This window comes from Heptranchias perlo, chromosome 27, assembly GCF_035084215.1.
Source record: "Heptranchias perlo isolate sHepPer1 chromosome 27, sHepPer1.hap1, whole genome shotgun sequence".
NCBI lineage: Eukaryota > Metazoa > Chordata > Chondrichthyes > Hexanchiformes > Hexanchidae > Heptranchias > Heptranchias perlo.
In genome coordinates, this window is record NC_090351.1 from 27695086 (window position 1) to 27709075 (window position 13990).

A 13990-nucleotide genomic window follows, 5' to 3' on the forward strand; every position below is an offset into this window, starting at 1 on the left:
CCCTCCGCAGCTCATCATTCCATTATTTTTGCTACCATTCTGTAAAATGCCTTGGGATATTTTGTATGTTAAAGAAATTATATTAATAGAGGAGACCTTAAAACTGCTTTTTACTGACTACAACTGAAATTCCAAAACGATTTCTTCCCCATTCAGATCTATAAAAAGAGAAATTCTTTCGGCTTTAGTGGATCTTGAAATGCGCTGTGTTAATGACAACATCGTGCACATTGCATCATGGCGTATGCATGTAACATACACGATGATATAATTATTGTGATGTGCATGTGTCCCAGGACCCAAATTTCAGTGTCAAATTCCGGAAGGAAGGCAACTTCTCAATATAAAAGATGATACTCCAAATCCTTGGATCTCAAAAGCCTTTTTAAATTTCATTTGACAAATTGCAATCAATTGCAGGTCAAGAAGGGTCCTATGTTATTGGAATACTGCTTCTGGAGAGTGAAAATGAAAAAGGTAGTAGCACACAAGTTATAACTTCACCCTCCTTATCTCCAACCTCACAGATGCAGAGTCTGGTATGTGTGTTTTTTTTTGAATCACACAATTAATCTGACCTGTTGATATGACTGGCCTCTACAAGTACTATTTCCTCCAGCAGAAGTAATTATTTGTTTATTTCTAAATATTTGAGTAAAGTTATGTCTTTTCTTTGGGTTAAACTGGATCAGATGTGATTCCTAAATACATTTTGGTTTATGATTAACCCTGTTCCACGTACAGCTGAAAGAAATTCAGCACAGTTCACAGAAAATTTGCAAAAAGACTGCTTCATGTTTGGAAACTGCTTAGCAGAAACATTAGGAAAAACTAATGTAACAAGGGAGCTCACTCCCTCATCACCCATCTCCGCCCCTGCCTCAGCCTATCATCCATGCTTTTGTCATGTCCAGACTTGACTATTCCTTTGCTGCCCGTATCCTATCCCGCACCAAGTCCCACTTACCCACCACCCTTGTACTTGTTGATATAAATTGGCTCACCGCCTCAAATTTAAAATTCCCTCCCTAAACCTTTGCCTCTCCACCTCTCTCTCCTCCTTAAAACCTATCTCTTTGACCAAGCTTTTAGTCACTCCTATTTATATCTCCTTCCTTGGCTTGGAGTCAATTTTTGTCTGATTATGCTTCTGTTAGGTAGCAAAGGATTTTTTTCTTTTAACGTCAAAGGCACTATATAAATGCAGTTATTGTTGCTGTTCTTATGAAATAGCTTAATGCACCTGGTTAGTCTCCTGATTGATTGCTATGATTAGTCAACAACTCCATTATCATTGAATCATGCAACTACCAGGATGGTAGAAGGTGAACCTTTGTATTTTTTCATCTAGCAATTCCTGTCTTTCTATGTTAATCATGGTGCATACTGCAGAAGATAACTGCTCTAATGCCTCCTCTCAATAACCAAGCTGTGAAAGATATGTTCATTGGGGATAGGTGGCAGATCTGACCCTTGTGTTGACAAAACAGGTCTTCTGTGAAGAAGTGATGCTGGACCTGTCACATACTGCTGCAATATGTCAAAGAACTGCTATTTCTGACGAGAAAAGTACCTTTTCACAAAGGCCAGACTTTGCAATCCCCTTTCCCACAGCAGTAATTGAGATTTTCTATTTGTAGGATGAAAATAGATTCACTTCAGAAGAATGCATCTCCCCCATGGAACCCAGTTCCACTGCGAGTAAATAGTTGGTGTAGAACAGCAGGGTCTCATGGTGCCCTCACCCAACATCCATGCCTCTGCATTTTCCAGATGTCACTGCAAAATAATCAGAAATGGGGACTTTGACCAATTTTTCACCGTCTAGCCTGGGGCACCGGGAACAACCAAAGCACCTTCATGGTCATCCAGGCAGAGATCAACTAACTCTGCACAGACAAAGGATCATATTTGAGAATCCCTATTCAAATGTCACAGTCCCACACCACACAATGCATTTACCATGAATCATAGAAGCAGCTACACTATCATGGGTTTTAATGTCATGACAGATCGCCTGCCCATGCTGTCTTATCAGGACCTATGACTGATGAATGTTCCTAAACACACAGCAAGCCATTCCACTGTCCCCCCACCGCCCTTATCTTTCTAAAGTGTACACAGTTGAGTCAGTTTGTTAATTTTTTTTCTTACAAGACCAGAAAGGAGGGCAATTTTATAAATTATTATAATTTGAAATGGAGAGGAGAAAGGAAAGGGAGACTAAAATGTGATAGGCTGTATAAGAAATAGAAAATTCCTGAAGAAATTCAACAATAAGTTGCAAAGCAGAATTTTGGGCTTTAGAATTCATTAATAACTAGTCGATCTATCGCGGCATTGCTCACAGGTAGTCAAGACCAATATGGTGAGGGAAAAGAGAAACTGTATACAGGTAAATTTCAGCTCACTCAAAAGAGAACTAGTTGCTTATTCTTATTTGGGCTAACATTTTTTTTCCTTTTTCCCCATACATGCTTTATGTATTACTTAACATGTGGCTGCCTCATATCAATGAACTCCTGATAATTGGCTTGTTGGGTCATGGACTAGTTTCCTGCAATAGTAACGGATAGCAAGCATTAATGAAAACCCGTAAAGGGAGAAAGATAAAGTGAAGAGAAATGAGAAGAAAAATATAAATAAAAGACTGAAAATTGAAGGGGCTTTAAAGATGATCAAAATCCTAAAGAAAAAGACAACAATGAGAAAAATTAGACATTAAAATAAAAGTGAACTCAAGATGATTAAAGTGAGATTAGTTTCATAAGAATTAAAAAGGACCCTCAATAAATTCAATAAAAAGCAGTATAGCAGAATTTTAGGGCAATGATGTGCAAGATGTCGCTTGCAGGCTAAATACACCACGTTAGCTTCTTTGATCTGGCCCGCAAAGCTCTGTTCCTCTTTTGCATTTATGCGCAAAGCCAACTTCAGCATCTTCAGGTTATTTAAAGTTTCTGGGCCTTGAGAATAGAAAAGGATGCTCCCCAACTTGTGCATTTTGACCAATTAGAGAATATCCTTTACCAATCCTCCAGTATGTTAAATGAACTGAAAAGCACTCAATTTCACTTTTTAAAACCCTTTAAAGAAGTGAAGAGCAAAAAAGCCAGCATATGAATGTCAACCAAGAAAAATCCACCTCAAGATGACTTTAACAGACTTGAGCAAGTTTAACCCACTTCTTTTGGTTCTATCCTCAATTCAAGAAATGGTTATTCACGTTTGCAGGTAGATGGTCCTGGTACAAATGTATTATCTTCTTTACATTCAAATTACACTGTTGCCAACCATCTCAAAACCTTCATTACAGCTAAAGCTGATCGTCTCCTGATATTTGTATGTAGGTCCAAATCCCGCCTCTATTTGACCATTTGCAGGCAGGTCAGGATGATAGCATTTGACAGTTATCAAACAAGGAACAAATTAGTCTCCACTAGGTAACTGACTATTATGATACCGACAAAGTCTACCTGTACCATAACTGAGTTCTGGTCCCAACCGATAAAATGGATTTGTAACAAAATTTACATTTTCCAGCAACCCACTGCTTCATTTTGGGTGATTTGCAAAACTTGCAGATGGTTAAATCAGTGATTGTTAGTAGAACTGTTGAAGAACAGATTGTGATGCTCAAATATTTACAATGGTATCAACTATGTTTTGAGCTCCTGAACTTCAGATGAAATAAACAAAACAAAACGAATTCCGTCCTACAGTTCTATACCTCTGCATGTTGGTGGGCCTTTGTCCCACTCTCTGTACAAGTAAGTATTTCTGTACCGATCAACAAATAGCTACTATTACAAGAATATTTTGCTATCATTCCATGTTCCCAGTGATCTCCATAGGGTAGTGAAGGAGCTATCCCATTATTAATAGGTGGAAGATCATCACAAGTGAGAGCTGGAGAAAATGAAATTCAGTTAACGTTCTGAACGGACTGTCAAATGGAAATTTTACCTACAGGGATTAAAATCTTTCAGTTCAGTGACACAGCTGACTGGTGAACCAACATAGACCAGCCCCACTCCCGATCCTCTGATCTCAGCTGGACATTATTTTGGAGGGGGAGGGGAAAAAGAGAAAGAGAAAGGAATATAATGCCTTTTATATTAGAATTTTGATAATCCAGATTCCAGGGAAGCTGTGCCCATGATTTGGCTCCTGATATTTATAATGCAACAAACTCGTAGACCCAGCATTTTTTGTTTGGGTCTACAAGTCTGTCACTTCAACAAGGAAGCTGGATTTAGCAGCGGAAACACCAGGAGCCAGATCATGGATTCTGATTTACCAGAATTCAAATTAAAACAACAATATAAAAACATTTACTCTGCGCTTATCTATATAAACTGCTCATTCTTAACAAGATATTTATCCAGTTCTATTTGAAGAAATTAATTCGGACATCTGTCAGCCAAATTGGATGGTCTAAGATGACACATCACTTAATGGAAGCTTAGAACTAGTTCCCGCCGGGCAGGTAGGGTTAAAATTGGGGCTCATATCTTTTTAAAAACTCCCGTTAACTTTCCCTACATCACGTTCAGGAAATTGGATTGTGTGAAATTCAAGTTTTTAGACAGGAAGTCTACACATGCACAAGACTGGAGATTAAAAAATTTCTTCACCCTGCACCAAAAGTGTTGAAAGATGTCCGAATTAATTTCTCTAAATAGAACTGGATAAATATCTATTTAAGAATGAACAGTTTATATAGATAAGCGCAGAGATAATCAAATATTTCATGGAAGACAAGGAGGCCTGTGCTACTGGGATCAGTCAGTAGAAAGCAGATGACCAGGAGTGAATAGTGATGATATGGGGAAAACTAGCTATTCTGGGCCCTGAAAATCTACCCTTGCCCTCAGCTGGTGACTCTGCTAAAGCTTGTGGGGTCGGAGGACGTTTCATGATAACCCCGCCTTCGGCAGACTAGCGGGGGTTTAGGGAGCCCCCCCTCGACTGCTGAAGAGGTTGGAGAGTCTGGCCAAAGAATCCCGGGCGCAGATCAACTCCCTGCCAGTGACTTTTAGCGTCCTGTGCACCCCTAACAAATGCCTTAAAGCTACTTTTAAAAAAATTGCAGGGAAGATCTTCAGGTGTTCAAGGCCATGATCATATTCTGGATACGGAGTGGGGAAAGAGGGGCTCATATACCTCTTGGCTAATGGTATGTCTTGTTTCACCAGGCATACATGTTGCAGTCATACACTGGGTCGCTAAGGGGTTTAAATAAGAGGAGTATATTATATAACAGATCGTGAACTATCTGTGGGAGGAACTAGCTAGATTTTCTAATTGGCCATTTCCCATTCCACACTTGTTCCTAGTCATTCAACGTTGAATGGAACAGGTCTTTCCTGCAACTCAAGAAAATTCAGCACTCTAACAGACAATAGAATACAGTAAATAAAACGTGGCACATGATGCCAACAATCCAGATGTGCCATTTCATTTGCCTAAGTCATTTAGCACAGAAATGCAAGTCAGCTACCCAAGGAGCCCTAGCTTACCTTCACATGTTGGGATTTGGCCATCCCAACCATCAGCTTTACACAACCGATAGTTCCTACCCACCATCTGGTATCTAGAAAAAAGAAAACAAATTATTGTAGAAAAACCAAAGCAAAAATTACCAATTATTAGACAGTGAGCTGATAGTCAAATGAACAGTGTTACAGCATCCAGATCAGGGAAGAAATCTAATGGTTTTAGTGGATACAAGTCATGAAACTAACAATACTTTGGTACAGTTTTAAAAAAAGACAAATAAGGTATTGGCAGAGGAATTGAGTACAAATCAGAACAAATTGGTTTGTTCCTAGTGAGATCCCCGATGGGGTATGATGTGTTATTTTGGTCAGCTAGTCATAGGAAGGATATTGGTGTAGCTTGGCTCATTGTGTTGACTCACAGTTTAAATGAAGCATTTTGATGAATCAGCAGTTAGCAGCTTCCAATATTGAGGTAGATTATCAACATAGGCACCAATTACAAATTAAATGTCTCCACTTTGTAATATTGTCTGGAAATCCAAGTGGAAGGAGTTTGAACAATTTCAACCCAAAAGTTCACAGCACAAACTGTCCATAATTTAGCAATGATTGGGCAATCAAAGGTGGGATTAAAAGCCATAAAACTGCCCAAAGTTGACACTAAAAGAGAACAAGTGATCATCTTGTTAGATTGAGTCAAAGTTGCATTGTTATACCAGACTAAGGATACCAATGCAATTCTCACCTTAATCATCTCGAGCTTTATCTCAACTAAGAGGAAAGCGTTTGAGGCACTGATGAGGGATAGCATAAGAAATAAAAGATACGATTGGAGAGAGCCAACAGTAGTTCAGAATGGGCAGGTCACGTCTGTCCAAATTGCTGAGTTACTGTGAAGATGTTACAGATCTGGTGCACAAGGGTGAGACAGTGTATCTCATCTACATGGATTTTAGCAAGACATTTCACCTAACAGCCTGATTCACCCGATGCATGTCTATGGAATAGATGACAGATTGATGCATGGAAGAAAAGGTAAAGAGCAAAGGGTGGTAATGCATGGGGAGGTGGAAACCAGTTGCCAGTGCAACCCCACAGGTTGCTGTTGTTTATAGTTTTTATAAGCAACTTAAAAGGAAACAATATTTTTGAAGGCAGCTAAGTTTGCAGACAACACAAAACTGAGTGCAGTGGCCAATGATGCTAACCAAGGTGTGATAATCCAAAGCGATCTAGAAAGGCTTGGTCAATGGCGAATGGAGTTCAACATAGACAAGTGTAAAGTCATGAGATTAAGTAGAAGAATCAAGAATGCAGATTACATATTAAATAACAACATACTTGATATATGAGTGGGAAAAAGATCTGCATAAGTTGTTAAAATCGTCGGTTCAATGTTCACATGTTGTGAAGAAAGCAATAAACAATTCTGCACTGTATAGCTAAGGGTATGAATTAAAATCTATGGAGTTCAAATTGCAGCCAGCATTGGTGATGTCACATCTGGAGTACGGCATCATTTTTGGCCTCCGTACTACAAGAATGCTGTAGAATTATTGGAGGGAGTGTAGAGGAAGGCCAAGAAGCTGATTCAGGAATAGAGAGCCGGGTTAAAAATAAAGATTCCTCAATCTGGAACTTCACTTTCTGAAGGAGATGGGGATGGTGGGGCGATGGGGGGGGGGGGGCGATGTTGTTGAGAGTGACCTTTAAGATTGAGCATTGAATCCAACAAAGTTCTGACTGGCATAGGATTTGAGGACTAACATTTGAAAGCTAAGCAGGCAAAATTTAAGCAATATTTCTTAGTAAGGGAGCAATAGAATTATGCAACAAATTAGCAGCAGGGGTGGTGGATCGGAAAACCACGACAGGTTTTAAAAAAGGACTAGGTGAATTTCTATTAGGAAAAGGGTTGTACAAGGCTATTCATTTCCTTACAGTGATTCTGGAACAGATAAGTGTTTTGGAAAGATAGGCTGGATGGACCAATGGTCTTCTCTTGCCTAAAACAATTGGCCAGAATTTGCTGCCAAAATAACAGCTTGTTTCATACGCATAGTTATTAATATGTAAATCGTCCAACAACTTGTGACGAGGAGGAGATACCCTGTGAATTAGGAATCGCCACAAGTTGCTGGATGATTTGCGCCGCACCCCCGTTAGCCTTGCAAAAATGGTAGCTCGCCCTCAACCTCTATGAGTTTCAAGAAGTTGTTGCATTTGCACATTAATTGCCAATTAAACTTGCCGCAGAAAGTTAGGACTGGTACTTAACAGTACCTTTTTTAACCTTTTTTTTGATGAGATTTATGTTCCTGCAATGCTACTCACCTCTCTGTCCCAGAAAGGAAACAAGTGAAACTGTGGAGTCTCATTTCTACAGGTAGTAAATTATCATTAAGAGATTTTTAAAATGTTAAATTTAATTTTTTTTTAAAACTTTTCCTTTCTGTCTCATTTTCTCCCTCTCTTAATCTGATCTTTCCCTCTCCTTATTTCTCTTTCTGTACCTGATTTAACTCTAATTCACACTATTTCCTTCTCTGTCATTCCTCTGTTTCCTTCACATTCCTTAAATCTCATTGTTAAGGAGCGAGACTGTTGGTCCCATTGTTCACCAAGGTCCCAGATGCCCCATTGCCCTCGTCACGCTGTTATCAGCTTGCACTTCCAGCAACTTGCAGCGCAAATAATTTTCGAGCTGAAGAGTGAGGGAAAAAAAAAATCTAACAAGGCACGCCCCAAGATGCACCCTCCTGCAATTTCTGGGCCATTAGTTTTCTAATTTTTTGGTAATATTGTTAAAGGGCTTCACCCAAATCAGTTTTACCTCATTCAGACAATTGGTACATCAAATACTCACCCTGTGTTACAATAAAAAGTAGCTTTAGTTCCAAAGCTAGTAACTGGTGCCTCATAATATCCATTCAATATCTCCCCTGGATTACCACAGTTCCTTGCTACACAGAGAAAAAAAATGGGAAATGGTAATGGTGTTGCTAAACACCAAGATCTCCAATAAATTTTTTAATATAAATTAAATTTAGAAATATAAACAGAAATTTATTGTTAAGTTGAAAATCTACAATAAACTTTTCCAATATCAGGTCCCTCCAAATCTGATATTCCACCAATTCACAAGGCAAGGTTTTGGTAAAACAAAAAACTATGGCAAGGCAAATACTAAATTTATTCCAATTGTGCATTACCGTACAGTAGTAAGGCTCTGTCTTCAATCTCCCTAATCAGGCTCAAAAGCAATCCTTATGAGCAATTTTTTTTTATTCGTTCATGGGGTGTGGACGTCGCTGGCAAGGCCGGCATTTATTACCCATCCCTAATTGCCCTTGAGAAGGTGGTGGTGAGCCGCCTTCTTGAACCGCTGCGGTCCATGTGGTGAAGGTTCTTCCATAATGCTGTTAGGTAGGGAGTTCCAGGATTTTGACCCAGCGACAATGAAGGAACAGTGATATATTTCCAAGTCAGGATGGTGTGTGACTTGGAGGAGAAGGTGTAGGTGGTGTTGTTCCCATGTGCCTGCTGCTCTTGTCCTTCTAGGTGGTAGAGGTCGCGGGTTTGGGAGGTGCTGTCGAAGAAGCCTTGGCGAGGTGCTGCAGTGCATCCTGTGGATGGTACACACTGCATCCACGGTGCGCCGGTGGTGAAGAGAGTGAATGTTTAGGGTGGTGGATGGGGTGCCAATCAAGCGGGCTGCTTTGTCCTGGATGGTGTTGAGCTTCTTGAGTGTTGTTGGAGCTGCACTCATCCAGGCAGGTGGAGAGTATTCCATCACACTCCTGACTTGTGCCTTGTAGATTGTTGAGAGCCTTTGGAGAGTCAGGAGGTGAGTCACTCGCCGCAGAATACCCAGCCTCTGACCTGCTCTTGTAGCCACAGTATTTATGTGGCTGGCCCAGTTAAGTTTCTGGTCAATGGTGACCCCCAGGATGTTGATGGTGGGGGATTCGGCGATGATAATGCCGTTGAATGTCAAGGGGAGGTGCTTGGACTCTCTCTTGTTGGAGATGGTCATTGCCTGGCACTTATCTGGTGCAAATGTTACTTGCCACTTATCAGCCCAAGCCTGGATGTTGTCCAGGTCTTGTTGCATGTGGGCACAGACGGTTTCATTATCTGAGGGGTTGCGAATGGAACTGAACACTGTGCAATCATCAGCGAACATCCCCACTTCTGACCTAAACACAATGGTAAAGATCCTCCTTTGCTGCTCCTTTAAGTTTAAATTCTGGTATTTTCTGACGGACAGATAATGGTGGAGGTACAGAAGGTCAGCAAACTTTCCATCAGATTTTATGCATCATTGGGCAACAGGTAATGAAAGCAAGCTGGTGTCTTAATTAAGCATTCCAATAGACAATGGGACTGGAACCCCTCCCCAAGACAAACCTACTTAAACTTTCTTTTGGGGTGGGGTGGGTGAGTGCAGAAGAGTGAAAATTAATATTTAGGAATTAAAAATAACAGAGATCCAAGTTGTAATGCTGAACTTGGTGTGATTGGGGGACTGATCCATAAATACACACTCACTCTAGTGAAAGTAAAAAAAAAAATAAAAAGCAGCAAATAAATGAAACACAGTAATGGGAAAAAGTAGCCAGAAGTTAAAATGTTGTGCAGTTAATGGGTCCCAATCACACAGTGGACTGCTATGTCCCCTCTTTAGGAAAGCCAAAATTAGAAGCAAAAGAAAAACGATTAATTGTTTTTGGAAACCGCTTTTTGCTGAAAAACGGCACAGAATTTGCTGTCAGAATAACGTGAGGCTAAAGGTGTCACCGTTATCTATGCTCAATTCACACAGCAACTTCAGGCAAAGCAAGGCAAGATGCGAGGTTAAAAGTGAAAATCTGGAAGTTGCTGTCCGAGATGGCCCGAGATGATAGATACAAGCTAAACTCGCCACAGAAAGTGATGGTTTGTCCATTTCAATCTAAGTATCCTTTTTAATGGCGTGATAAGTGATAATTACTGCAAAACAACCTCTCCGGCACTGAAAATGAACTATTACAAGTGTGGAGTCTCATTCATTCAGCTTTTAATTGTTGTCGGTGCTTTCTAAATGGTACTACCCAAATTAATTTATGATTTGTGTCCGATAGTAGTGATCTTGATCTGCCTGGATCTAAAACTTCATCCTAAAAGTGAAAGGCCCCATTCCCCCACCTAAGCTTTCTAAGTTTTGATGGACACCAGTAATGTCACGTGGTACTCCGCATAGATAGGTAGTGTCAGGTTGTCAACCTCACTCAGTACTGGGTGAAAAGCAGAGTACTTCGATGTTGGGAGTTACCACTGAGGCAGAGGAGAAAAGAATGTCAGCAGGTGGACTTACAAGGATGCCCATGGCCCTGGTACAGGATTCAAATGCAGGAAGCAGAGGCCAAAGAATTACTTTCAAATCTCTTCTAGTTATGTGTTGAATGCTTCCAGCTCTTGTGGCTCCATTCCATCAGGGTGATGGAATCAGGGCATAAAATTGTTTTTTTTTCTTAAAATTATTAAAGTATAGTATTATCTAAAAGCCATCATCTCCATTGGTTTGGTTTCTTAACATGTGTTTGGTAAAGAACCCTGACTATCATATTTGGGAGCTTTACTTAATGGACCTGTTAGTCAGGATGGGCTTATCCAATATTTTAAATTATATACAGTATGGATTCTAAGTATTCTAACAGGTTCAGATATAAACTGGCTTAAGTAATCTATGTCTTGATCCATGCATTTAAGAATTGAACTAATTTCCGACATTGAGCAACTAATTTAGTTTATATCCCAGTTTGACAAGTTACAATTAAGAATGTGGGTGTCCTCGTTCATGAAACACAAAGAGTCAACATACAGGTGCAGCAGGTAATCCGGAAGGCAAACGGAATATTGGCCTTTATTTCTAGGGGGATGGAGTATAAAAGCAGGGAAATCATGCTACAACTGTATAGGGTGCTGGTGAGACTACACCTGGAGTACTGCATACAGTTCTGGTGCCCTTATTTAAGGAAGGACATACTTGCATTGGAGGCAGTTCAGAGAAGGTTCACTAGGTTGATCCCAGGTATGGAAGGGTTGTCTTATGAGGAAAGATTGAACAGGATGGGTCTATACTCATTGGAGTTTAGAAGAATGAGAGGAGATCTTATTGAAACATACAAGATTCTGAGGGGATTCGATAGGATCGATGCTGAGAGGATGTTACCCCTCATGGGGGAATCTAAAACTAGGGGGCATAGTCTCAGAATAAGAGGTCGCCCATTTAAGACGGAAATGAGGAGGAATTTCTTCTCCCAGAGGGTCGTGAATCTATGGAATTCTTTACCTCAAAAAGCTGTGGAGGCTGAGTCATTGAATACATTCAAAGCTGAGTTAGACAAATTTTTGATCAGCAGGAGAGCCAAAGGATATGGGGAAAAGCCGGGAAAGTGGAGTTGAGGTAAAAATTAGATCAGCCATGATCTCATTGAATGGCGGAGCAGGCTCGAGGGGCCGAATGGCATACTCCTGCTCCTATCTCTTATGGTCTAATACTTATCACTTGGCTTACTATTATTCAATCTTAATCAACAAATGAATACAACCAGTATTAATATGGCTTCACTAACACAAATCATAGAATCATAGAAAGGTTACAGCATGGAAGGACGCCGTTCGGCCCATCGAGTCCACGCTGGTCCAGTCGGACTCACATCTGGTTGGATTTTAAAAGATGAATGAAAGGGGAACAGAAGAGGAACAACTTGATAGGACTCGATATCATTAATGCTCAACTTGGTGACTAAATTTAGCAATCCACCCATTAGCAGTGATTAAAAAGAGTGAGTGAAGACTGAGAAAAATGGAGCATTTTCACCCACAGTTTTTACAGGTTCTCACTTTCAAACATAAGAATATTTTATGTTTAAATGCTACTACAGTAGAGTGATCCTTTGGCTTAGTGGTAGCACTCCTGTCTCCAAGTCAGAAGGTGATGGGATCAAGCTCCACTACAGACAGCCCCAATGAATGGAGACCAGAATATGGTCTCTAAGTACTGGTTGACATCCAGCAGGATAGTTGTGTCTAATGGGGAAACCACCAACTCAGTGGTAGTATTCTCACCTCAGAATCTAAAGGGTTGGATTCAGGTTCCACTCCACAGTCCTGGTGAGTAGGACAAAATCATTCAATGATACAAGATATATACCTGTGTCCATCTAAAAAACTTACCCATTTCCTGGGATACCACCTATAAACATGTTCATCAATTCAATTTAACAGCAAGTGTACTGCATTTAGCATCAATTGATGGACCAAATGCACATTACATGGTACAAAATCATTTTTAAAAAGCTCTGCGCATGCCTATTTCATATATTTTGTTTCATCCCAAGAAAACAGTGTTCTACTTCCACTAAAAGCCTAATTGATCTTTGCAATTGCCTTATGACAGCTCTATTATTACATGGAGACATGCAATTCAGGATGGAGAGATCACTGACGTATCAGTGTAAAGACTGCCCTTAAATTATTTCCATAGGGGGAGTATGGGTAAATCTCCTTGGTCCACTGGAACCTGAGCAAGTATGTGGCCTCAAGATCTCCTCCATAAGATTTAGTCCAAGGTGCTGAACCTTTGGACTATCTGAGAACAGTTTTATGGACATCTGTAAATTTTCAATATCCTCCCCATGGTTGGCTCCAATTATTTGTCAGGATCAGTTTGTCATCATTGCAGAGCTGACAAATTAGACAAACACACTGGTGGCCCTTAAATGTATAATCAGACAATGAATATATGGCAGCTACCATGTCAAGTGCCATTTCTCCCTCAGCAAGATCACGATGCTTCACCGTTTCTAAATGACATGTGTCTAGGAGGGAGCTGGCCATACTTCCCAACTCAGATATATTATTCCGAACAGCAGACCAACTCAGGTTATTTTGTTGTTGCTCCAATACCCTTATTCTGAAGGCAGGACCACTGACCTCTGTGTCCACCTGCTCCTTTGCTGGTCAGATAGTCCTGTGAAGCCTGCAACATACCACTGACCTCTCCAACTAACCTCCAAGCAGTAGAAGTATCACAAAAGTACTGATGCAGTGCCAGGGAACTACCATATGTAGGCACAGATGCATCACTCTCTATTCTGGTAAATACTATAAGAGTATTTGTGATTCATCTTGATTTAGTGCAATGTGTTGTAAATGATTCTGGACTCCAGATAGATTAGGTGCATCTGTAACATAAAACTTTCAGAGAAATGTTATCTACATGTGTAATATATGAGGGAAACTTATGCCCAGCAATTCAACACCTACTCCTGGATGGGAATGGGAAAGGGAGTCACCACAAACCTAAGAATTGTTAAAACCTCACATTTTAAATCTGATCACGGTATAACATTAAATGAACTGAAAAGCACTTTTTAAATCTCTTGTCAGGAGTGAGGAAGAGCAAATTTAAGCCAGCATACCAATGTCAACCAAGAAAA

At 40.2% G+C, this 13990-nt stretch overlaps 1 protein-coding gene across 4 annotated transcripts in view; it reads right to left on the reverse strand.

Moving 5' to 3' along the window:
• The window catches only part of LOC137344487 (C4b-binding protein-like), a 64149-nt gene that overhangs the window by 19121 nt on the left and 31038 nt on the right, over positions 1–13990 (reverse strand). For all 4 annotated transcript variants that reach the window (XM_068007497.1, XM_068007493.1, XM_068007494.1 and 1 more), the window contains exons 12-13: positions 8371–8467; positions 5523–5596 (exon numbers count right to left, since the gene is read on the reverse strand). In XM_068007497.1, coding sequence (XP_067863598.1) covers positions 5523–5596; positions 8371–8467 — 171 coding nt within the window. The remainder of the gene's footprint in view (positions 1–5522; positions 5597–8370; positions 8468–13990) is intronic.